Here is a 27,850-nt window from a genome sequence, read left to right on the forward strand (position 1 = left end):
CAGGATAATTATAATAAAGTGAATATTAAGTCACTTGTTGTTATGGAAATTATGCTTTAAAATGTTGCAACTACAGTATGTATTGGCCTATACGCCCCCCCCCCCCCACACACACACACACACACACACAGATCATGCAATTTTCTGCTCACACCAAGTAACTGGATACAATAATATAAAATTGAATATTTTTACACATTCCAAGATTTGGACAAGCAAACACAATTCCCCCCACAGGGATCAATACAGTATCAATTAAGGTCAATATGGTAAAGGGGAAAAAAGTAACTAATATATATCACCATGAAACTTCCCCATGGTAATTATTTACATTAAGATGATTATTTTCCACGTTTTCTGAAATTGTATGTTTAAATATGCAAATGCTTCTTCCCAACTGAAATCTGCTTCTTCGAGACCCGAAATCCCCCACAAATAAGGGCTTTATCACTTCCGTCATTTTTACTAATGAAATGTTATATAAATCAGGATATGAATGATATATGAACAAACCCCTCTGTAAAAACAAACAAACATCAACTTCAGAATATTGATATAAATAAAACTGGAAAGTTTTGTGTAGTAAGTGCTACTGAAGTGGAGATTCTGGTTCGGAGTATGAGGGAAAAAACCTAATTTTAAGAAAACAATTAAAATGTATAATATGGCTATGAATGATATGAACAAACTTCTCTGTAAAAACCCTCAGAATAGTGGGGTGTTACTTCCTTGGCTTGTTGACGGTGGCGTAGAGGCTGCTGGGATCAAAGTCTCCAGCAGAGGCAGAGGAGGGTTTCACAGCAGCATAGGTCACATCTTCCTCACCATCATTAACCTGTAAAACAACATCACACCAATCACCCAACATGTCAATGCAGAAAAGTCAACACAACAAAGCACAGAACATAATACAAAAAAAGAAAAAAATCACAACAAAGCAAAACACAACAAAACAAAACACAACAAAACAAAACAAAAGACACAACAAAACACAATACAAAACAAACAAATCAGAACAAAACAAAAAGCACACAACATTGACACAACACAGCAATATGTTAATATATTAAAGGAACACTAGTTCGACAGTTTGACAGTTATTGAGAGTTGATTTGAGTAAAGTTGTGGACCAGGGATGTCATTTGTGCATGAATGACAACACTGATCATTGTTGTTAGGTCCGGTGCACTTGACAACAGCGTTGTCAAGTATATATATATACCGGTATATATATATATATATATACATGTGTTGGAACCTTAAAGCCTGATTTAAAAACTATTGTGTAATGTAAAAAATACATGGGTGGTAAAAATATGAATTATTGTCTTTTTTATATTTTTATATACATATATATTTTATAATACCTAAAAATGTTGTTGTTGTTGTTTTCCCACCAGTGATACAACAGAACAGACAGCTCACCTGTGCTTTACCAATGGTCTTCTTCTTCCTCTTCTCGTTGTTGTGGGAGTAGCTGACGGAGGCGTAGGTGAGTCCATCATCATCTGTCTGACCAGTCTGACCAGTGAATGCAACACAATGGCAGGTCAGTGGCACACTGATTTTAACGAACACGTCCACTGATTTTCTATTCTATTCTATTCTATTCTATTCTATTCTATTCTATTCTATTCTATTCCATTCTATTCTATTCTATTCTATTCTATTCCTTAACTTTTAGTACCTGTGCCAGTTATGTTTTCGTCCCGGTTAGTTAGTTTGTTGTCTGTCTGTCAGCAGGATTTCTGGTCTGGACTGGTTGACTGAGCATCTATGCACTTTGTCAGCCACACCCTGCTTCACACTTATGTCCCACTTCCTGTCTGCATGAGCTGCTCTACTCTACTCTACTCTACTCTACTCTACTCTACTCTACTCAAGGAGAGTCGAGTGTAGTCTATCCTCTGATCCTTTTAATCCCAGAAGGAAAACAGACTGCACTTTGTGTCAGTCACATGTAGTGGATAGTGTGTGTGAGTGTGATCTGACCTGGTCCTGGCTGGTTCCTGGTCCAGACTGCTTCACTACAGGATTGGCAGTGCTGACTGAGGTCAGAGCCTGGACACATATCAGCCCAGTTAGCTTTCCATTCCAGTAAAGACCGTTCTTCTAACACAATACATGCTGTGAGGTTGGGACTTGTTACAAAACCAGAAGTGGATACAAGTCTAACATGGGAAGTGTCAGTGCCATGTGTAAATTCACATATCGCTTCAGTTTTTCCTCACATTATATTTTTGCTGAATATATTGCATATCATATTCAGTAATCCATATCTAATCAAGATTGTTCATAACATCAATAAGTAGGCTAAATCCATACATGAAGTAATCCATAATCTTCCCCATGCTTGCCAGCCATACACTCTGCTAAACGTGTTGAAACTTTCAGCAGCATTATGCTCTAATCCTACAACTGTATATTTTGGGGATTTTATTGCTTTTATTATGCCTCCGCCGGCGATAGCCAGGCCGGAGGCATTATGGATCCGGGTTGTCCGTCCGTACGTACGTACGTACGGCTGTCCGTACGTCCGTACGATGTTTGTTAACGCGATATCTGAGGAACGCCTGGACGGAATTTCATCAGATTCGCCTTAAACATTCACTTAGGCTCAAGGATGATCTGATTAGATTTTGGTGGTCAAAGGTCAAAGGTCAAGGTCACTGTGACCTCTCGAACGCCATTTTCAAGCTTGTTAACGCGATATCTGAGGAACGCTTGTACGGAATTTCATCAGATTCGCCTTAAACATTCACTTAGGCTCAAGGATGATCTGATTAGATTTTGGTGGTCAAAGGTCAAAGGTCAAGGTCACTGTGACCTCTCGAACGCCATTTTCAAGCTTGTTAACGCGATATCTGAGGAACGCTTGTACAGAATTTCATCAGATTCGCCTTAAACATTCACTTAGGCTCAAGGATGATCTGATTAGATTTTGGTGGTCAAAGGTCAAGGTCACTGTGACCTCTCGAACGCCATTTTCACGCTTGTTAACGCGATATCTCAGGAATGCCTTGACAGAATTTAATCAAACTTGTCTCAAACATCGACTTGGACTCAAGGATGAACTGATTAGATTTTGGTGGGCAAAGGTCAAAGGTCAAGGTCACTGTGACCTCTCGAACGCCATTTTCAAGCTTGTTAACGCGATATCTGAGGAACGCCTGGATGGAATTTCATCAAATTTGCCTCAAACATCGACTTAGACTCAAGGATGATCTGATTAGATTTTGGTGGTCAAAGGTCAAAGCTCAAGGTCACTGTGACCTCTCGAACGCCATTTTCACGCTTGTTAACGCGATATCTCAGGAATGCCTTGACGGAATTTAATCAAACTTGTCTCAAACATCGACTTGGACTCAAGGATGAACTGATTAGATTTTGGTGGTCAAAGGTCAAGGTCACTGTGACCTCTCAAACGCCATTTTCCAGCTTGTTAACGTGATATCTCACGAATACCTTGACGGAATTTCATCAAATTTGCCTCAAACATCTACTTAGACTCAAGGATGAACTGATTCGATTTTGGTGGTCAAAAGTCAAAGGTCAAGGTCACTGTGACCGCTCAAACGCTATTTTCAAGCTTGTTAACGTGATATCTCAGGAATGCCTTGACGGAATTTAATCAAACTTGTCTCAAACATCGACTTGGACTCAATGATGATCTGATTAGATTTTGGTGGTCAAAGGTCAAAGGTCAAAGTGAGCTCTCGAACGCCATTTTCAAGCTTGTTAACGCGATATCTCAGGAATGCCTTGACGGAATTTAATCAAACTTTTCTCAAATATCGACTTGGACTCAAGGATGAACTGATTACATTTTGGTGGTCAAAGTTCAAGGTCACTGTGACTGTGACCTCTCACACACCCAATTTCCAAGCTCTGTAACGCAACATCACAGGAGCGTCTTGACGGAATCTCTTCCAATTTGCCTCAAATGGCGATTTGGACTCCAGAATCAACTAATGGCGGAGGCATAAGTCCGCGTTGCGGTCGTTCTAGTTCTTTTATTGTTCTTGTTTTTACTGTTTCTTTTTGTACATATTTGTTTTGCTATTATGTCATTTTTTATTTTGCTTTTTCATAATCAATTCATCATTATTTTGACAAGGATCAATGAAGTTTCATCTTATCTCATGCTCTGCACATTTATGGTAGACATAATCACACAGCTGATTTGCTACAGCTGTGTAAAGTCCTGACAGCATAAACATTGTATCCTTCAGTTTTAAACTCACAGTGTTGTCCTGCACTGCTGTTTGGTTCCCTGAAAAAAGCAAAAGGGAGAGGAGAGTTTATATTCTGCAGCCACAGTCTGACTTCATCAATGTGACCACATTTTACACAAGAAATGCTCTCACCTCTAGCTCTCTTCCAGTACACGACCAGGGCGACAACTATTATTATGAGTCCAGCTAAACCCACTACGATGTACAACCATTGTAGACCCCCACCTAGAAGAAGTTAAAACATTTTGTCAGCAGCTTCAAGTGACTTATTCAACTAAAATCAATTCAAACTCCTGTCAGTTAAATTGGAGAGAGTTGAACATGTGTTTCACAAATATCACATTTGGAATTTGTTGTGGTGATGAATTACAGTATGTGCTTATTGTGTCGATGTGCTTCTATTAGTTTTTTGTCTGCAAAACAAATTTCCTGTATAGGACAATGCATTTACTATAGAATATAGAACTTAGTTGCATACACAAAAAGTCAACTTTTTTTTAGAAATATCCTTAGAATTTGCAAGCAGACTTTATTTATGAGATAAAAAAAACAAGTACAAATAAAAATCAGGTAGAGAAAATGCATTCCATTAACCATGCCTGCCATGCAACAACATGTGTCATATACAAACCAGAACGCATTTAAAAATCAAATTTTTCGGAATGTGTTCAGTCTATCTTTGAAAGGTATGACTTTAAATATACTAGTCAACCTCTTCAAGAACACATTGCTTTTGTTAAACATAATCAACTTATGTGATTTCCATGTTTCATCTGAAGGATTAAATGCTCCTCTGCGGGTTCAGAAAATGATTTGCCAAGCTTGACTTATGAAACCATTTCAAAAGGTTTCTTTATTTACCATATTGTGTCGAAGGGTGCTTTCACACTGGCGCCCAGGTACCGTTCCCGAGCACACTTGTCCCCAAATTGACCCCAGTTTCGGAACGTTTGATGATTGTGAACATTGCGTTGCGTTCCGCGCCCGGGCGGGCAACGGGGAACTATGACAGGATCCACTTGAAAAGGTGGTCTGCATGGGGAATGCTTTGGCGTGCCCGGGCACGGAACACTTGCGAATGTGAAAGACAACCGTTCTGAACCACATAGACAACACACGGGCGAGGATACACTGCAGGCATAGTGCAAGTGCACTCTGCTCCGTTTCCGAGCGCGGAAGAAATGTTGTAATGTGAAAGCTGACCAGCGGGGGAGAGGGGAGGGGGGTAGGCTAATCGTACCCGGCTTAGGTCGATCTAATACAAATGGCACAGAGGTTGCTAAATAGACTACAGGTTTTCCAAGCTGAGAGAGAGGGGGGGGGGGGAGAGAGAGGAGAGAGAGAGAGAGAGAGAGAGAGAGGCTGAACTCTGGAAATATGTAATGCAAGATGGAAAGTGATTACCTTTTGAAGTGGGTGTAGAATTGGTCGTGGGCCCTGGTTTCGGTGTAGAATTGGTCGTGGGCCCTGTTTCTTTTGTTGGTGATATTTTTGGGACAAATGAAATAACAAAGCCCAACAAAATAAAGGGTCAGTCAAGAGCTCAGCAGTATATTCTATCTGTTCTGCTCTCCTCTTCCCCCTTCCCCTGCTCCCTCCCCACCTCCTCCCTTTCCCTGCTCTCCCCTCCCCCACATTCCCCTGTTCCTTCCCCACCTCCTCCCTTTCCCTGTTCTCTCCTCCCCCACATTCCCTCCCCCTTTCTCCCTTTCTCTCTGTCTCTCTCTCTATCATATGATTGTTCAATCATGTTGTTATTATTACTACTGTAATTGTTACTGTTTAGCTAGACATGTTCTCTGTGAAGTCCTCTGAGACATGCTTGTGAATTAGGGCTATACAAATAAACTTGACTTGACTTGACTTGACTCACGTGTATCATATCCAGTAAATAGGAAATAATAAAATAATATTTTGCATGGTTACTACGTTGAAAGTTTCAAGTTATGTTACATATCAAGATGCAGATACTTAAACAGTTCCTTATCACATTCTCAAAGTTTTCTCACCTGAGGACAGAGAGGGGAAGTTAAACTTTTGCAGTGTTCCACTGCGATCATCAGTCACTTCACACTGGAATCTCTTTTTGATATAATCAGGAGTCAGAAAGGACACAGTGGTCTTACAGGTAGACTTTGATATCTGAATGTTTTTGATGTTTCCACTCAAACTCACACCGTCATACAGCCACCTCAGTGTCTGCTGACAGTGTCCATATCTCACCACAGAGCAGGACAACGTCAGATTGTTCTTGTTCTTCTGTTCAGTCGCTGGTGAAGATGGAGATATTGTGAGAGGAAGAGAATAACAGGAAAATTAACTACCTTACTGTAATCAGAATTCTGATCATGTTTTATATTTTTACAAGAAGGCAGTTTGAGCTAAATAGGTAACAATGTTAATACTCACTGTTTACAAGAGACAGATAAACCGGAGCATCTGGAGCTTGTTTTCCTCCTCCTCTTTCTCTGAACTGTTGGCAGGTGTAGAGACCAGCATCCACAACTGTAACTTTCTTTATAACCAGAGAACAGTTGGCTGTAAGACTCAGTCTGGCTGCTTTAGCTTTAGCTAACTGATTTGATGCAATCTTCCCATGGGCAAACAGCTCTTCTGCGTACATGTATCTATTTGTATCATGATTTAAGTTCCAGGTAGTAAAGCCACATTCATCCTGGTTGGGTAACACATTGTCACAAGGCAGAGTGACTTTATCTCCATCTATGGCATAGAAGAAGGAGGGTGAACGTTGACCTGCTGTGGAGAAAATAATAGAGAAATATTATGAAAATTGAAGTGAATTGAATCAGAATAGGAATATGGCTGGTATGTTGATAATATATTTAATTTTCATATCGTTAATTTTTTCTTATACAACATAATTTTGCAAATGTGCCCCGATAAGTTAAAAACAGTCCACTAAACAAATCATTCAGCATGTTGACAAAAATGGCATCATTAACCGTCTTAAATTAACATTAATGAATAAAATGCAGTTATACTAATATTAGTAAGTAGTATACATTCAGTTTTGTAATGTATCTGTTATTTAATATACATTTTAATGCACCTGGCTGTTCCATGAAACACGGGTATCAAACACAAAGTGATTTTAGTCCATCTGAACTAAGCCATTCTGCTCTTTTTCTCAGTCTCTTTAACTCTATCCATATTGTTCTCTCACTCTCAACAAGCCTTTACTAATGCTTCTTAAATACAAAGATTTACTTCCTGTGGATATAGCTTGGCACTTCCTCATAGCAGCCCCAATTTCTTTCCTTTCCCTTTGTATTTGTATTTTCTCTCTCTCTTCTGTCTGGTTGAATTTAAAGAGACATACAGAGAGAGTGTCTGTGAGTTTCTATCAAACTAGATTGTGGTCATGACTTTGAATTCTGGTGAATTTTGGTGGTTGATTTCAAAGCAGCAGTGCATTGTGTGGTTGGAAAAGCAAGCAACAAGGTTTGAACCTCAGCCATGAGTGAAGAGAGAGTGAGATAAGGAGAGAGACAGACAGACAGACATGGGCCCCACACTGTACACACAGACAGAGAGAGGGAGATACAGACAGAGAGACAGAAAGAGGGAGAGACAGACAGACAGATGGACAGATGGACAGACAGACATACAGAGAGAGGCTGGATTGTGAAAATATCTAATGTGACTACCTTTTGAATCGGGTATAGGCTCTGCTTCTTTTTTCGTCGTTGTTGTTGTTGTTGTTGTTGTTGTTGATTTAGTACCTTAAATAACAAAGTCCACAAAAATATAGGGTCAGTCAAGAGCTCATGTTTATCATATCCAGTAAATGAATAAGAAATAATAAAATGGTCTTTTGTATGGTCACTTTGAAGCTATCAAATAAAAAATATTGTTTTTGTTATTTTTCATATCAAGACGCAGATATTTTAAACGGTTCCTTAACTTCCTTATATTCTCAAAGCTTTCTCACCTGAGGACAGAGAGGTGAAGTTAAACCTTTGCAATGTTCCACCATCAGTTACTTCCCACTGGAATCTCTCTTTGACATAATGAGGAGTCAGAAAGGTCACAGTGGTGTTGCAGGCAGACTGCTGTGATATCTGAATGCCTTCAGTGGTTCCACTCAACCTCACACCGTCATACAGCCACCTCAGTGTCTGTGTACACCATCCATATGTCAGCACAGAGCAGGACAACGTCAGTTTACCTGTGTCCTCCTTTTCAGTCACTGTGAAGATGGAGATATTGTGAGAGGAAGACAATAACAGGAAATTTATCTCAGAATTATTATAATGTTGTAGTATATTGTTCAAAGAAGGTATTTTGAGCTGAATAGGTTATTATGTATATATAATGTTAATACTCACTGTTTACAAGAGACAGAAAAACGTGAGTATTTGAACGTTCTGGCAGGTGGCAGGTGTAGCGACCAACATCCTCAACTGTGACTTTCTTAATAACCAGAGAACAGTCGGCTGTAACACTCAGTCTGTCTGCTCTAGCTTTAGCAAACTGATTTGATGCAATCTGACCACTGGAAACCAGCTCTACTTTAGGCTTTCTATTTGTATAATGTTCGAAGCTCCAGCCACATTTCTCCTGACTGGGTGTCACACGGTCACCTACCCAAGGCAGAGTGACTTCACCTCCATCTCTGACAAAGAAGGAGGGCCAAGCTTGTCCAGTTACTGCTGTGGAGAAAATGAGAGAAATATTATGAACATTGAATTGAATCAGAATAGGAGGCTGATATGATAGTTTCAAGTTTGCAAATGTGCATCATTGTTAAATGAAGATTATTTAATAAAGTCCAGTTAGAGTAATATTAGTAAGTTCAGTTTTGTAATGTATCTGTTATTTAATGTAAATTGTAATGCAGCCTTACCTGTTCCATGAAACACGAGTATGAAACACAAAGTGATTTGAGTCAGTCTGAATTCAGCCATTCTGCTCTTTCTCTCAGTCTCTTTAAATCTATCTATCCATCTTGTTCTCTCACTCTCAACTGTCAAAGTATCTGAACTGATGCTTCTTAAAGACAAAGATATACTTCCTGTGAGTAAAACATGTCACTTCCTCATAACAGTACCAATTTCTGCTCCGCCCCTCCCCCCTTCAGTCTGGTTGAATTTAATATATCCAATATAAACAGATATTGAAATGAAGCCATGTCTTATAAAAGTGTATTAAGCCATAACAAACTTCTCTAAACAGCATTAGAGAAGTTACTGATCATCTCAATGTATACATGATATGAAATACAGAGTTTACAGATTCAGTGAAGATGTCAAAATTGTCAAGTGTCTCTGTGTCAGCAAGGTCACTGACATGCAGTGTTGCTGAAGACCAGAGGGTGAACCTGCTCAATAACTGTCTGTATGTAGATTACGGTAATGGTGTCTATATATTGCGTCTGTGCATACGTACATTTATGTAATAACTCATATCAATAATTATCTGTATGTAATTATATAGCTTATTGAATATGAAATTTAATGAATGGAACTTTTCCATATCACTGTGAGTGTATATCTTATCGGTTTTATATCTCTCTGAATTTCTCGCAGCTGACAGAGACAGATAACAAAAGATCTGACCCACAGAATGATGTCTGTTTTGTTACAAATTGTTACATTTGAGCCATCTATTCTAATATAAAGTGACAATTAGAATGAGCGCAACACTAGAATCAGCTTCAATTCCTTCAATTGAGAATCCAGGATGAGGTGATTGAGGGGGCAGTTAAAAATTGTGATTTGAAAATGGCCATGCCAGTTTTTTCCTCACCAAGATTTACTCTCACTTGTGAGCGTTATTGCAGCCGCTTGCCGACAAGCTGGTTGGTACCAATGGATGTTTCATGATCCCAGTATCTTCACTCTAGCTTTAAAAAGGATCCTGCTACAGCCTCTGAAAACAGCAATGCCATGCTGCAAGGAGTAGAAGAGGAATTAAACTGGAGGGGCAGAAGATACAGCTGAGGGGGTGCTATGCACACTCGATTCCTAGGCTCGCCCGCTGCACGGGCTCGCCCACCCTGCACCTCGCATATGCAGCTTGGCCGCTGCGTGGCCTTGCCCTGGCTGCTCCTTGATGGCATACTTCAGGGATGCTCGATCACCTGTGCTGGAGCTGGCAACATACAGCTGTCCATGGCTGAAGATGGGGGTCTGAAGCCAGACTCCCACTGCTTTCAGTGTCTGTCCCTGGGACTTGATTTGCTCTTATGACATCACTGATGACATCATCAGTGGGACTCTTATGTCATCAATGATGATGTCACAACTGATTTCATGACATCACTGATGACATCACAACCTCTTATGACATCACTGATGATGTTACAATGCCTCTGACATCACTGATGTCACAATTTATGACATCATTGATGACATTTTCACTGGGACTTTGTGTGTGTGTGTGTGTGTGTGTGTGATGTCACAATGCCTCTGACATCACTGACGATGTCACAATTTATGACATCATCAGTGGGACAGACAGACAGAGCCCTTATTCAATTATACTAGGCACCTCGCTCGCTACTCGGCTGCTGTGTGGCCTTGCCTGCCCTATTGGTGCGCATGTCTCCCTCTCTCTCTCCCTCAGTCTCTCTCCCCCTCTCTCTCTCTCCCTCAGTCTCTCCCCCCTCTCTCTCCCTCTCCCTCCCTCTCCTCTCCCTCTCCTCTCTCTCCCTCTCCCTCAGTCTCTCTCCCCCCTCTCCCTCTCTCCCTCTCCCTCAGTCTCTTGTGAGCATCCTGTCTCTCTCATGAGCCTCAGATTGATGACATCATGACTGATGACGTCATCAGTGTATGTGCATGTGTGTGCCTGTCTGTCTCTTGTGTGTGTATGTGTGTGTCTCTCTATTTGTGGCAATGACGTGTAGTTCCCCCTCAAAACCACAAGAGAACTGAGGGAGTTTCACAGCTCACAACTAAGGTTTGAAGATTCACAGTTCAACACAAATACTGACATTATTGCAACGTTTATGTCCTTTGATTGTTTAGATTCTGCTCAGTAAAGAACAGACAGGATTTGTGCCGTGATGAAGTCTGATATCACTATAGAGGAGTGGAGAGTCTGATATCACTATAGAGGAGTGGAGAGACTGATAGCACTATAGAGGAGTGGAGAGTCTGATAGCTCTATAGAGGAGTGGAGAGTCTGATAGCTCTATAGAGGAGTGGAGAGACTGATAGCACTATAGAGGAGTGGAGAGTCTTATCGCACTATAGAGGAGTGGAGAGACTGATAACACTATAGAGGAGTGGAGAGACTGATAGCACTATAGAGGAGTGGAGAGTCTGATAGCACTATAGAGGAGTGGAGAGACTGATAGCACTATAGAGGAGTGGAGAGTCTGATAGCACTATAGAGGAGTGGAGAGTCTGATAGCACTATAGAGGAGTGGAGAGTCTGATAGCACTATAGAGGAGTGGAGAGACTGATAGCACTATAGAGGAGTGGAGAGTCTGATAACACTATAGAGGAGTGGAGAGACTGATAGCTCTATAGAGGAGTGGAGAGACTGATAGCACTATAGAGGAGTGGAGAGACTGATAGCACTATAGAGGAGTGGAGAGTCTGATAACACTATAGAGGAGTGGAGAGACTGATAGCTCTATAGAGGAGTGGAGAGACTGATAGCACTATAGAGGAGTGGAGAGTCTGATAGCACTATAGAGGAGTGGAGAGTCTGATAACACTATAGAGGAGTGGAGAGTCTGATACCTCTATAGAGGAGTGGAGAGACTGATAGCACTATAGACCAAATCAGCGGGGATGTTTACATTTACTTCCGGGTACCCCTGAGGTCCACACATTATAATGGCGGTGGACGGCACAAACTGACGTGTTGAATACAAAAACAGACAAAGAAGACAAAAATGGTTCGTCCGTGTTGTGTTGTTGTTTAATATCATTCATAACAACACTTTCACTAACGTTAGTGGAGACCAGACTAGCTAATTTACCTGTTGGACCAGACCAGAGTAGACTTGAAGCTAAATTAAATTAACGTGGCGTCAGTAGCTCTGTCTGTAACGTTAACGAGTCTGCAAAAAAACAGCGAGTTTGACAGACAAACAAACGTTATTAGCTAGCTAACACTACATAAAACAAACACAGAAGAAAGGCTAGATACGTCGGACAAGCATGTTTACCAACCGTTTAACCATTTAAATTGAAAGTACTCGGCTGAAAACAGCGAGAGGGTTTGACAGCATTTATTTGACAACACGCACATTTAAACCTGCCGCCTTCCCCAAGTGGTACCCGGAAGTAAATTTGTTTACATGGTGACGTCACGGTGATTTGGTCTATAGAGGAGTGCAGAGTTGCACTCTAAAACAGGGCAAACCCAGGTGTAACCAATACATTAATGATGGTTCCATTCCATTTAGGTATTCCAGTGCCAGGGCCCTCATTAGTGTTACTGGTTACACATGTTTACCCTGCTTTGACAGATCAAAATAGCTGCTGGGAAAAGGGTATATTTGGTTCTTGATCGCGGTGGTGCATTTGCATTATACTGTGGCAAAACACAGATATGAGGACACTTTAGTACAAGAAGTGTCAGTTCCTCATTGCAGCTTGACTCTATTTTCTGCTGAGAGATGTGAAGGACGTGTGTTGGGTGTGAACGTTGGTCCAGCCAGCAGAGGTCTGGTGGTTTGGCCTTCTCACGAGCAGATCAGCTTAACCACAGCAGGCTGACACAAACAGCCTGTCCTCAAGTGTACTTAGGAAATGATGCCAATTACAACAGTTAAATGCAACTATTTAATGAAGGTTAACTAAAATTAGTTCTCAGCTGTGGCTTAATAGAAATGATACTGCAATAGGTTGATTCAAAGTTTAGGGGCTCTGATACCAAATGCCTGATCACCTTTTGAACAATCTAAGAGCCTTTCTGGTAAATATAAGACTATGTATAAACAAATACTTACAAAAATCAACATTTTAAAATCAAGTCTAAATTCAACTTCAAGCCAATTCAAGGCAACTAAAACAAGAGTTCTATGATCTCTATGAATCCTAGCTGCTGCTCTGAACTATCTGCAGATGAGAACTAAAACAAATGAGGCAGGAAAAGACACACTTGTTTAAAACAGACTTAGTTATTACAAGATGAACAGCTTGAATATCTTTCTCCAAGTCAGGAAGAGAGAAATACACGTCTTTACTGTCATAATGCTCATTTCCTTACTTTCATAGCTGCAGTCTTTTTGTAGGCCTCAGTTAATTCTGTTGAAAACCACAAGAAGACTGAGGGAGTTTCACAACGAAGGTGTGAAGCTTCACAGTTCAAGATACATACTGACAATAATGCAACTTGTATGTCCTTTAACTGATTACATTCTGTTCTTAAAGGACAGGATTGTGTGCCGTGATGAAGTCTGATAGCAGGGCCACCGCGTACAGGTAGCGCAGGTTCGAGCCCCCGTGTTGCCTCCAGATCAAAACAAAACAAACAAAAACTGATAAAAAGAAGAAAAAGACGCCAGACCCAGACTGCAGCAGCTTCAGGCCCGGCCAAGAAATGTCTCAGGGGCTTACTGACTGACTGAATGACTGACTGACTGACTGACTGTTTCACTCCTGACTAGTCTAGGGCTGTGACGACCACTACCGGGATACAGCGTTATTAAGCAACCACGGTTATCATACCATAAGCTTTCCCTTTGATACCGTGCCCACGATATTTTGTGCAATATGCAGGCCGCCACACCTCACTACAAATAAGTTCATAATGGAGGACATGAGACCACATCTCTACATGAGATCTTTGGGTCACGTAATTTCCTCTCACGGGTTCTCCTATCACTCCTACGCAGACGACACACAGCTCTATCTCTCCTTCCCCCCCTCGGACTCCTATCTCTTCCCGTATCTCTGCCTGCCTCAAAGACATTAGCAACTGGATGTCTTCTCACCATCTCAAACTCAACCCCGACAAAACCGAACTTCTCTTCTTCCCCTGCAACGACTCCCCCCTATCCGATCTGTCCCTATCCATTGTCATTGACAACACCACCGTCCTCCCCCCTCAATCAGCCAAAAATCTCGGAATTACCATCGATAACCAACTATCACACGAGCACGTAATACCATATTTGGAAGTGACGCCTCTCTCTCATTGGTGGATTTTGATTGATGAAGGCGTCAACAAGTGACAACTGCAACAATTTGGACCCCCCCCCCCCACTGATTGTTGCTGCATTTTGTGAGTGAACACATTTAGAAGTAATTAACGAGGTAACTGTCAGTTGATAGAATAGAATAGAATAGAATAGAATAGAATAGAATAGAATAGAATGGAATAGAATAGAATAGAATAGAATAGAATAGAATAGAATAGAATAGAATGGACCCATTTCACAGCAACCGTTTTGGTGGTTCCATTCCATGGTGGGCCAGTGCCAGGGCCCAAATGAATGTTATTGGTTACGCATGCTTTACTTCCTGCTTTACCATCTCAAAACAACCTAAATCTTCTTGGATGGGGGTCCATGATCAAAATGTTATCAGATCTGTAAGGCCTTCACATGAAAATGTTTGGACTTGAATAGAATAAAACAAACGATAATAGAATAGAACGACTTTATTATTATTACAGTATATTTACAACAGTACATTGTATGAACATCTAGAGCAGTGGTTCTCAAAGTGGGACCCCCAGCCACAGGGGTCCTTCTGGGGCTTATACGGGGTCCCCAGCAAAAATGTGATGATTTTTATTTTCACTATAATTCCATCCATAAGTAACACAATGACAGCATGTATCTTTTGGTCATGGGGTTCATATACTTTCTGTAATAAAACATCTAAAAAAAATCTTATCAGGTGGGCGATCCGCTGGAACAAAATCTTATACCGGTATGCTATATGCTGTGTTCTCAATTGTGTCAGTTAAGGGTCTTTGATGTGAAAAGAATTGAGAACCACTCATCTAAAACATCAGAGAAACCAACACTTTAAAAAGATTAAAAAAGTAAATATGTCATAGTAGTAGATATAAATCTCAAAATAATTCCATATGAAATAATTGCAGTAAAATGGTATTAAATGCTTAATCATAAAATGCAAACATAAAAGCAGTAATAAAATCTATAATAATCCATGAACTACAGTATAAAAACAAGCACATCATCACTAAGCACAATAAATTAACTATTAATGATTATATTTTAAAGGCAAATGTCGGCTATTGTTCATTATGCTTATTTAGCTTTATTCAAGTACAGCACCCAGTCCATGAATGGTGGGTTATCACTTATACTTTTCACACTGTATATCTGGTTAGCTTACAGCTCCCCCTTCTGGACAAAATATACACAGTCAAAAAGCTTTTTACAGCAACACATCCTTAAAATGATCATAAAAAGGATAATTATAATAGAGAATATTAAGTCGCTTGTTGTTAGGGAAATCATATGTAGCACTGCTTTAAAATTTTGCAAATACAGTATGTATAGGCCTACAGCCCCCCCCCCCCCACACACACACACACACGCACAGATCATACCATCTTCTCTACAGACTAAGTAACTGGATAAAATAATATAAAATTTGGACAAGCAAACACAATTCCCCCACAGGGATCTATACCGTATCAATAAAGTCAATAGGGTAAAGGGGGAAAGTAACTAATATAAATTATATCACAATGAAACATCTATTTACATTAAGACCATTATTTCACAAGTTTTCTGAAATTGTAAGTTTAAATATGCATAAGTGAATAAGTATACCTGTACATTACTTCTTTATTAAATTATTCTATAAGCATCAAGAAGCTCCCTTTTTCTATTTACTATTTAAAGTTTAAATATGCAAAATGAGTGCAAATAAATAGCCTATGCAAATACTTCTTCCCAACTAAAATCTGCCTCTTTGAGACCCGAAAGCCCCCACAAATAAGGACTTTATAATTTCTGTCGTTTCTACTAATAAATAGATAGGAAGTTTGGTGTAGTAAGTGCTACTGAAGTGGAGATTCTGATTCATATGAGTATGATAAAAATGAAAATAAACTCACTTTGAGAAAACAATTAAAATGTATAAATTTGGCTATGAATGGTATGAACTAACTTCTCTGTAAAAACCTTCAGAATAGTGGGGTGTTATTTCCTTAGCTTGTTGACGGTGGCGTAAAGGCTGCTGGGATCAGTAGCGTCTCCAACAGAGGAAGAGGATGGTTTCACAGCAGCATAGGTCACGTCTTCATCACCATCATTAACCTGCAAAACAACAACAACAACAACAACAACAACACCAATCACGCAACATCTCAATGCAGAAAAGTCAACACAACGCAACAAAACAAACAGACACAGACAACTGTAACACTGCTGTTGGGTAAAAACCACGCATCTGAAATAGTGTGCCATTTTCTTCAAAAGTGGAACTTTTTTATTTTTGCTTCATGACTTTTATGGAGCCTTAAAACCTGAACCCCCCCCCCCCCATGAAAATACATGGGTGGCAGAAATGGGAGTTATTTTGCTATATATACAGAACAGACAGCTCACCTGTGCTGTACCAGCGGTCTTCTTCTTCTCCTTGTTGTTGGAGTAGCTGACGGAGGCGTAGGTGAGTCCATCATCATCTGTCTGACCAGTCTGACCAGTGAATGCAACACAATGGCAGGTCAGTGGCACACAGGTTTGAACTAACTCTTCCACTGATATTCTATTCTATTCTATTCTATTCTATTCTATTCTATTCTATTCTATTTCTTAACCTTTAGTACCTCTGCTAGTTATGTTTTCATTTCGGTTAGTTAGTTTGTTGTCAGCAGGATTTCTCAAAAACTTACAAAAGGATTTCCATGAAACATGAAATTAAGTTGACAGATCAACCTTGGTCCAAGGAACAACTGGATGAATTCAGGTGCTGATCCAGATTCAGGATTTCTGCCATTAGATGATTGTACATGTTTCGCCATAACTATGAAACTAACAAAAAGAGAGAGACTTGACTCGTAATCATATAAGGGGATGGTTGAAGTGTCAAGAAATCAATTTAAACAGCAAGTTGGAGAGTTGTTCAGCACTGGCAGAGCAGCGCCATCTAGTTCAAGGACTGGTTGGCTGAGCATACATGCACTTTTTCAGCCACATCCTGCTTCACAATTACGCCCCACTTCCTCTCTCATCTACTCTACTCTACTCTACTCTACTCTAGTCGATTCGAGTCAAGTCTATTCCTTACTTCTCTCTGATCCTTTTTACCACAGAAGGAAATCAGACTGTGTCTCATGCACATGTAATGGATAGTGTGTGTGTGTGTGTGTGTGTGTGTGTGTGTGTGTGTGTGTGTGTGTGTGTGTGTGTGTGTGTGTGTGTGTGTGTGTGTGTGTGTGTGTGTGTGTGTGTGTGTGTGTCTGTGTGTGTGTGTGTGTGTGTGTGTGTGTGTGTGTGTGTGTGTGTGTGTGTGTGTGTGTGTGTGTGTGTGATCTGACCTGGTCCTGGCTGGGTCCTCCTGGTCCAGACTGCTTCACTGCAGGATTGGCAGCGCTGACTGAGGTCAGAACCTGGACACATACAGCCCAGTTAGCTTTACATTCCAGTAAAGACCACTTATAACACAATACTGCTGTATGTGATTGAGACTTGTTACAAAACCAGAAGTGCATACAAGTCTAACAAGGGAAATGTCAGTGCCATGTGTAAATTAATTCAAATTCAGTAGGCTATAAGCAAATATATATCTTTTCATGATTCAACATTGTGTAAAGATATATATTAATAATCCTTGATATTATTGATATGTATTATTTTATATTTATTGATATTTGCATATCATATGCAGTAATCCATATCTAATCAAGAATGTTCACAACATCCATAAGTAACAACTGTAAGTAAATCGATACTATTATCTTCCCCATGCTTCCCACCCATACTCTGCTACACACTCTGAAACTTTTAGCAGCATTATGCTATAACCCTACAACTGTTTATTTTGTGATTTTTTTTTTTTTTTTACGTTTCTTGTTTTTACTGTTTTTCTTATGTTTTGCTTTTATGTTGTTTTTTGATAAAGACCAATAAAGTTTCTGGTTATCATGCTCTTCCACAGTTATGGTAATAGACTTTATCACACAGCTGTTTTGCTGCAGCTGTGTAAAGTCCTGACAGCATAAACATTTTATCCTTCAGTTTTAAACTCACAGTGTTGTCCTGCACTGCTGTTTGGTTCCCTGAAAAAAGCGAAAGGGGAGAGGAGAGTTTATCTTCTGCAAACACAGTCTGGCTTCATCAATGTGACCACATTTTACACAAGAAATGCTCTCACCTCTAGCTCTCTTCCAGCACACGACCAGTGCAACAACTATTATTATCAATGCAGCTAAACCCACTAAGATGGGCCACCATTGTAGTCCTCCACCTAGAAGAAGTTACAAACATTTTGTCAGAACTAAAATAGATTCAAACTCCTGTCAGTGAAAGAGGAAAGAGTTGAAAGAGTTGAATCCAAAATTCATCTACCAGAGCCTCTACCAGAGGAGACTGTAAAATTCCACATAGGAGAAGTAGCTTTGGGCAGTCAGCCTTCTCCTACAGAGCAGCACATACCTGGAACACTATACCCGTAGAACTGAGAAACATCACATCTCTCAACTCCTTCTCCAACTCCATAAAACATTGGCTATTGAACAATCAAACATGCATCCATACTCCAGGATAGCATTTTTCGTTGTTTGTCATTGTTTGTCTGCTTTGTAGGGCATGTGCTTTTGTCTGTGCTTTTGTCCGTGCTTTACAGTAAACCAGGGGCTGCATAATTGTGCTTATATGCTTTTGTCTGTTTTTATGTGCTTATGTGCTGTTGCTCTGGCATGTATTGTATAGAATATGCTAATGTCATCTTGCATGTTCTTTTTATATGTGCTCATGCATGTTCTTTTTATATGCTATTAATCTGCTTGTGCTTTTCTTCTTTTACATGCTTTTGTCTACTTATGTCTTCTGTACTATTGCATGTGTTTGTTAATGTTTCACATATAACATCAACCTGCCAGGGACTGCAGATGAAAATGAGCCTGTATGGCTAAATCTGGCACATTTACATGATGGACTCACATGCTCATGTTAATTAATGTGCATTGTCCTTTTTCTTAAATAAATAAACAAACAATATGTGTTTCCAAAATGTCATATTTGGCTTGTGGTGATGAGTTACAGTATGTGTTGTTATTGTGTCATATGATGTGCTTCTAGCAGTTTTTTGTCTGCAAAACAATTTTCCTGTATAGGACAATTATACATTTACTATAGAATAGAATGTAGTTGTGTAATCTATGTTAACTGTATGTTGAAAGCACGGACGGACGGACGGACGGACGGACGGACGGACAGACAAGACAACCCAAATGCATAATGCCTCCGGCCTGGCTATCGCCGGTGGAGGCATAAAAATGCATTCCATTAACAATGCCTGCCATGCAACAGCATGTATGCTACTATGCTCTGACTGTGTCTCAAAGATGTCTAAACAAGAATGCATTCAAAAATCAAAATTCTGGGAATGTGTATCCTTGAAAGGTTTGACTTTAAAGTGATCCATAAGATTTCCATCTAAATAAATGTCTGTTAAGTCACCATCTATCTGATAGTGACTTAACACAATGGTGATTGAGCCTATGGCCCATTGATGGAAGCCTTTGCATTTTCAGTATTGCAGCATTTATCAACCTGGGGCCAGTTGCACCAAGTGGTCTTAACTATGCCTGGTCATAACTCCTACGTCGGTCTTAGTTAAGACCAGTCTTTAGAGTGGATTTACGCCTGTTGCACCAATAGGGCTTACATCTGGTCTTAACTACGCTGGTCGTAGCAATGCGCGTATTATCACTTTAAATATACTAGTCAACCTCTTCAAAAACACATTGCTTTTGTACAAAACCTTGTAGCTCCAACTTTGGTGATTTCCATGTTTTCATCTGAAGGATACATGCTCCCCTGTGGCTTCAGACAATGATTTACCCTGCTGGACTTATGAAACCATTTCAAAATGTTTCTTTATTTGCCATATTGTGTCTAAATAGGCTACATGTTTGCCAAACTGAGAGAGAGAGACAGAGGGAGAGAGAGAGAGATGGAAAGTGAATGATTACCTTGTGAATAGGTTGCAGAATTGGTTGTCGGCCCTGTTTTGGGTGCAGGCTTGGTTGTCGGCCCTGTTTTGGGTGCAGACTTGGTTGTCGGCCCTGTTTTGGGTGCAGGCTTGGTTGTCGGCCCTGTTTTGGGTGCAGACTTGGTTGTGGGTGCAGACACAACTATGAAACAAACAAAAAACACAACAGGATAAAAGAGACCGAGAGAATCTATGAATTTCTTTCAAAATACATTTGTGGTCATGATTTGAATTTTAGTGGTTGATTTCACAGCAGCAATGGATTTTGTGGTTGGAAATGCAAGCAAGAAGGTTAGAGCCTCAGCCATGAGTGGTAACAGAGAGTGAGACTGAGCAGTTGAGACAGGAACTCCTGCTAATGCAAAAAGTGTCTACCTTGTGGTTGTGAAATGGGTCTAGGCCCTGTTTCTTCTGTCTTTGTTGTTGCTGTTATTGACTTTGCTGGTGTTGTTGTACCTGGACAAATGAAATAACAAAGCCCAAAACAAAATAGGGTCAGTCACGTTTATCATATCCAGTAAATAAATAACACACAATCAAATATTTTGCATGAATTTGAAACGTTCAAGTCAAATAAAATGTATTTTTGTTATTTTTCATATAAAGATTTTCAACATTCCTCATCATATTCTCAAAGCTTTCTCACCTGAGGACAGAGAGGTGCAGCCAAACGTCTGCTTTTCACTGCGATCATCAGTCACTTCACACTGAAATCTCTCTTTGATACGCTTATTAAACTTCAGAAAGGACACAGTGGTGTGGCAGGGAGACTGTGATATCTGAATGTTCTTGGTATTTCTATCCACCTTTTTACCATCATACAGCCACCCCAGTGTCTCTGCACATGGGGTGGCTGACACTGGGGTGGCTGTCACCACAGAGCAGGACAACGTAATGTTATGGTTGACCTCCTGTACAGTCACTGGTGAAGATGGAGATATTGTTAGAGGATGACAATGACAGGGAAAATAACTATATTACTGTAATCAGAATTATTATAATGTTTTAGTTTATTGTTCTAAGAAGGCAGTTTGAGCTAAATAGGTTATAATGTTAATACTCACTGTTTACAAGAGAGAGATGAACTGGAGCATCGAAACCTTGTTTTTTGTCTTCTATGAACTGTTGGCAGTAGTAGCGACCAACATCCTTAACTGTGACTTTCTTTATAGTCAGAGAACAGTTGGCTGTAAGACTCAGTCTGGCTGCTTTAGGTTTGTCATCCTCATCTGATTTAATCTGCCCACCGTTAACCAGCTCTACTGTGTGTCTATTTATATGACGATTGAAGTTCCAGGTAGTATATTCACATGTATCTTGTTTCATCACATTGTCACAAGGCAGAGTGACTTCATCTCCATCTCTGACATAGAAGTAGGGGGGTAAGGTTTGATTACTGGTTCCTGCTGTGGAGAAAATTATACAGAAATAGTGTGAACATTGCATTGACCAGAACAGAATATGGCTGGTGTGTTCACTTCTTAGTTTATTTTTCACAGTTAAGATAATTTGGCATATAACATACGTTTGCAAAAATGCCCTGACAAGTCAGAAAGTGTCCACTAAACATACTGCTTGTTAATAAAAATTGCACCATTGACCATCTTAGTTAAATGAAGATTCATTAATAAAGTACAGTTAGTAATATTTGGAAGTAGTAAGTAAGTTCAGTTTTGTAATGTATCTGTTATTTAATTAATGAGCTTTTTCCCCTCAGCTGCCAGGCTGCTAAATGCCTCTGGGTTCCCTCCCACCCCTGCCCCCTAGGCAGTGTCACCGGACATTTTTGCACTATGTTCCTTAACTCTGCACTTTATATCTATACCTCCTGCACTGTGCTATGTTTGTGTTGTTGTCTTGTTGTTATATGTGGAAAAGATTAAGGAATGCGCATTGCGCACACTGTCAATGTCAAAACAAATTCCTATGTGTTTTACACAATGGCAAATAAAGATATCTGAATCTGAATCTGAATCAGCCTTACCTGTTACATGAAACATGAGTATCAAACATAAGGTGATTTTAGTCCGTCGGAATTCAGCCATTTTGCTCTCTCACTCTCTTTAAATCTGTCTATCGATTTTGCTCTCTCACTCTCTTTAAATCTGTCTATCCATCTTGTTCTCTCTCTCAACTGTCGAAGTGTCTGAACTCATGCTTCTTAAAGAGAAAGATATACTTCCTGTGATTAAAATGTGTCACTTCCTCATAGCAGCCCCAATTTCTGCTTTGTTTTCTTTTATCTGGTTGAATTTACTGTAAGTAGCTCCGTGGCCTTGCGGTTTGAGTGTCCGCCCTGAGACTGGGAGGTTGTGAGTTCGATCCCCGGCCGAGTCATACCAAAGACTATAAAAATGGGACCCATTGCCTCCCTGCTTGGCACTCAGCATCAAATGGTTGGAATTGGGGCGTTAGATCACCAAATGATTCCCGAGCGCGGCACTGCTGCCGCTCACCGCTCCCCCAGGGGATGGGTCAAATGCGGAGAACAAATTTTGCACACTCAGGTGTGTGACAATCGTTGGGACTTCACCTTTACCATATTCAGCTTATCAGTTTTCTTATCTATCTGAATTTATTGCAGCTGATAGCTCAGATAGCAAAATATCTGACCCACAGAAAGATGTAATTTAAAAACGCTACATTTGAGCGATCAAAAGTGACTTATGAGTGCAACAGTACAATATCACCAATATGACAAGCAACCAGTAGTGAGGAGGACAAGGGTCAGAGGTCACGGCACCCTGCAGTGATCATGTCAGATACATTCGCGGAAATCAGCAACGGAAAGAAGTAGCTGGATTATTTTAAAATCAGAGAGAGTAAAGGAGGAAGCTGTGGTTCAGCAGGGAGTGGTGGTCGATGTGTTTTCAGCAGTGCTTTTAATAACATCTAGGGACGGGCATTGCAAATTAGCTTAGGCTACAAATGTTGTGATACATGACACCAGATGTTTCTTGCTAAATGTTATTTCAATAATGAGAGACTAGAAGGAAAGTACAATAAACTTTAATGATAAAACAAACAACACTTAGATTTGGCGAATGACTCCATGGTATGATGACGGTCCTCTGAGACAAGAGGAGGATGTCAGTGATTTATAGGATAGAGAACCCCCATAGGGAGTTCTACTGGAGTCATGACATTGGTGGTGTTCAGGGGAGGAGGAGGGGCGAAGCAACAGCTACGCAGGAACAGCAGCTATGGGTGAACAAACAGGGTGAGTTACAACTTGCAAGAGTCTGAAATACTCGGCCGAAGAGAGGGAAAGCGTGGGAGACATTGATTGGACAGGGATAAAGAGGGCGTGCATATTTATGAATGGCTGATGTAACCTGAGGGCGTTGCTGCGGGGTCCACCCGCTATGCCGACCACCCGCAATGCCGACCTTAGGTTTAGGCGTGGGGGTGGGAGAGGTTAGGTTTTGGGTTAGGGTCTGGGGGAGGTTAGGTTTAGGCACGCATGGGGGAGGTTAGGTTTGGCGTGGGGGCTGGGAGAGGTTAGGTTTTGGGTTAGGGTCTGGGGGAGGTTAGGTTTAGGCATGGGGGGAGGTTAGGTTTGGCGTGGGGGCTGGGAGAGGTTAGCTCCACCGACACGCTGCACGCCGCCTCGCTCAGCTGGTTCTGCTTGTGGGCTATCGGCATTGCGACCTGTCGGCACTGCGGCCTGTCGGCACATAGACGCGGCACCGTTGCTGCAGGGGAGAGAGATATGAATGGAAAGGAACCATGGATTAGTGAATGGGATGGATAAACAATCATTGACTAGTGAAGTAGTCTTCATTATTGAAAACAGTCTAAGACATTATATGTATGTGTATCTGTCCATATGCAAATAAATGATAAATAAATAAATAATTAAATAATTAAATAATTAAATAAATTAGTGTTCATCCCCGTATAAGAAGTGAACAGACCCATACAGGAAGTGCAGAGACTGCTGTGCTCACTGAAGTGATGAGGTCATCCTCCACTGGAGAGACATACAGCAGTCCAAAATCAGATTTTTTTCCAGTCTGAGACAGGAAGTTGGTGTTTTGGTATGGAGGCTTAAGTTCAGACCTACAGTTGGAGGAATAGTCTGATATCAGACTGAACTGTCAACTCGTTACACTCATCTCCCTCTTCAGTCTGACATTGCCTCCACACTAACCCATTTCCATGGAGGAAATCACTGAAGCGGGTTGGATTTCCCCTAACCAATCAGAGACCACCGAATCTGACCGCCTGAATATAATCCAGTGGGAAGAATCCAAAAACATTTCCCTTTTGAATAAATGCCTTCAAAGCAGAGTGCTGTTTGGATTTCAAAGTAATTGGTACTTTTAATTGAGTTAGAACACCCTCGATAGCAGCGTCTATTTCATATATAGCGGTCGCCATTGTTGTTCTTAGGTCCTGCTTGACAACAACTTGACAACAGTGTTAGTCCCACCCGTTGTGCACTGATTGGCTAATATTCAGCCCCCCCTCAGCGCTCATTGGACCAAATATTTTTTCAACATGAGAAACCGATGCTAGACCAGAAGCACCTCCTTTGTGATCTTGTCACTGCTATGTTTTATTGTTTATATTGATCTATTCTTGCTAGCTTCTGACTTTGTATTGTTGTTGTTTTTTATTGTAGATAACTTGTTGTACGTCACTTTGGATAAAGGCATCTGCCAAATGAAATAAAGTAAAGTTAAGTAAAGAAGCAGCCACTTGGTGGAGTGGGCCAATGTGAAGCAGAGTCCTGCGCGGGTCTGATTTTCAAGACCCGGCCCCGCCCGGCCCCGCGACATGCAATACCGACCCCAGCGGCAACCCGCACATAATGACCAATCAGTCACCCACAGACATGAGACCCGCATCCCGACCCGGAACCGCATATATATAATAACCGATAATCTGCAGTGCAAACATTTTGTAGTGACTCTAACGAAACTGCCACGTTTCACGCAGGAAGCGAATAGACCCTTTTACAGCCTACCTCACCAAAATATGCGCGCGCAACGCAGTAAAGTCATCACGGAAGTGTTGCTGTTTTGCTATGCTTTCTCCCGTCGGCCAGCAAGCCTAGAACCGTCTAGAACAGGGGTGGGCAACTATTTTCTTTGGGGGGCCACATGAGAAACCCAGATTGTTGCCGGGGCCTGAACAAATATTGTCATGCCGTAAACAATGGATGGGCAACTTTGATGATAGAGAGGGCCACAAAAAAATGTCCTCGCTACCAGATTTTGCTGAGGGCCGAACGACGCCAGCACAAAAAATTTGGGGCATCTGAAGCCAGGTTTAGAGGAATAACTAATTTTAAATTAACAGTTGTGATGTCATTATTCAGTCTTAACCACCAATATTTGATCCTTTTCTCACTCATTCCTATGTCACCACCTGCTCTCCCTGCAGGGCTTGAAATTAACTTTTTTGACCACCTGCCAATATGGCTGCTAGATTTTAAAGTTACCAGTTATCCCACTCGGCCTGCGGCCTCGTGGGATAACAGCTTAGCAGCGGGATATATTTGCCACAACACACTGGCTCTCATGCTATATTGCTTAAATATATATATATATATATTAGGGGTGGGGGAAAAAATCGATTCACCTAAGTATCGCGATTTTTAATGTCACGATTTTTTGGATCGATCTTTTATTCCAGAATCGATAATCGCAAAAAAAAAAAAAAAAAAAAAAAAAAAAAAAATTTTTTTTTTTTTTTTTTTTTTTTTTGGGTGCTTGCAGTCAGGCCACTCACTGAACAGCAGGCCAGGCGCCGCCTACTGGTTTACTAGTGGTTTTATTACTTTATTAGTTAGTCTGAAGTAATAATTACACTTCAGGGTTAAAGTGGGTGCATCTCATTGTAAAATTGGACCCAAATCTGGCTTCAAACGGCCCAAATTTCACGCGCGTTGGCCCATATCGGCCTGGCCTGCTTGGTATCTAATGCCCGGCCTGAATTATGATCCCAGTCCGCCCCTGTTTTTAACTATATCGCCCAGCCCTACTCATGATATATAATATACAGTCTCTAGTGTATGATTCAACTTTTCCCATGTTCTAATCTAGTGTAAAAAAGCAAACAAACTGAAAAAATAAAAGAAAAAAATAAACAAAAATCGCAATAAATCGTAATATCGAATCGCAATAATCGTAGAATCGCAATAATCGTGAATCGCAATATATATCGAATCGGCACCAAAGTATCGTGATAGTATCGAATCGGGAGATAAGTGAATCGGCACAGCCCTAATATATATCATGGATTGTATATATATATATATATTTATTTATTTATTTATTTATTTATTTATTTATTTATTTATTTATTTATTTATTTATTTATTTTTCCCTGTAAACTTTTCGCGGACCCCCTTGAAAAAGTGCCACGGACCCCCTCAAATGGGGGTCAATGGGGGTCCCCGGACCCCCATTTGAGAACCACTGCTATAGAGGAGTGGAGAGTCTGATAGCACTGCTATAGAGGAGTGGAGAGTCTGATAGCACTATAGAGGAGTGGAGAGTCTGATAGCACTATAGAGGAGTGGAGAGTCTGATAGCGCTATAGAGGAGTGGAGAGTCTGATAGCACTATAGAGGAGTGGAGAGTCTGATAGCACTATAGAGGAGTGTAGAGTCTGATAGCACTATAGAGGAGTGGAGAGTCTGATAGCACTATAGAGGAGTGGAGAGACTGATAGCACTATATAGGAGTGGAGAGTCTGATAGCACTATAGAGGAGTGGAGAGACTGATAGCTCTATAGAGGAGTGGAGAGTCTGATAGCACTATAGAGGAGTGGAGAGACTGATAGCACTATAGAGGAGTGGAGAGTCTGATAGCACTATAGAGGAGTGGAGAGACTGATAGCTCTATAGAGGAGTGGAGAGTCTGATAGCACTATAGAGGAGTGGAGAGACTGATAGCACTATAGAGGAGTGGAGAGTCTGATAGCACTATAGAGGTGTGGAGAGTCTGATAGCTCTATAGAGGAGTGGAGAGACTGATAGCACTATAGAGGAGTGGAGAGTCTGATAACACTATAGAGGAGTGGAGAGTCTGATAGCACTATAGAGGAGTGGAGAGTGATAGCACTATAGAGGAGTGGAGAGTCTGATAGCACTATAGAGGAGTGGAGAGTGATAGCACTATAGAGGAGTAAGATAAGATAAGATAAGATAAGATAATCCTTTATTCGTCCCACAAGGGGAAATTTCAGTGCTACAGCAGCAAGTGGACAGGGTTAAAAAAAGAGACAGCAACATAATAGCACGTATGCTCAACATAATAAAAAACTGAATATAGCAATTACACAACTAAGAATTGCATTAAAAGCACAGAAATTACATTAAAGTGCTAGATAAAAGTGCATTTAGCAGCCATTTTAGCAGCAATTTAAAAACCATTGTTCACTCAAGAGTGTACAGAATTAAAAAGTCTGACAGCCGCTGAGTGGAGAGTCTGATAGCACTATAGAGGGGAGAATCACTCCTGACTGCCCACTATAG

General features: G+C 40.7%; 1 protein-coding gene across 2 annotated transcripts in view; it reads right to left on the reverse strand.

The window, feature by feature from the left end:
• Positions 1–611: 611 nt before the first annotated feature.
• LOC310782462 (uncharacterized protein) overlaps positions 612–27,850 on the reverse strand; it is a 79,733-nt gene continuing 52,494 nt past the window's right edge. For both annotated transcript variants that reach the window (XM_083643136.1, XM_083643135.1), the window contains exons 11-13: positions 1,993–2,061; positions 1,426–1,521; positions 612–835 (exon numbers count right to left, since the gene is read on the reverse strand). In XM_083643136.1, the coding sequence (XP_083499262.1) occupies positions 722–835; positions 1,426–1,521; positions 1,993–2,061 (279 nt within the window). In that variant the 3' untranslated portion in view covers positions 612–721. The remainder of the gene's footprint in view (positions 836–1,425; positions 1,522–1,992; positions 2,062–27,850) is intronic.

This window comes from Poromitra crassiceps (genome assembly GCF_964638095.1).
Source record: "Poromitra crassiceps genome assembly, chromosome: 9".
NCBI lineage: Eukaryota > Metazoa > Chordata > Actinopteri > Beryciformes > Melamphaidae > Poromitra > Poromitra crassiceps.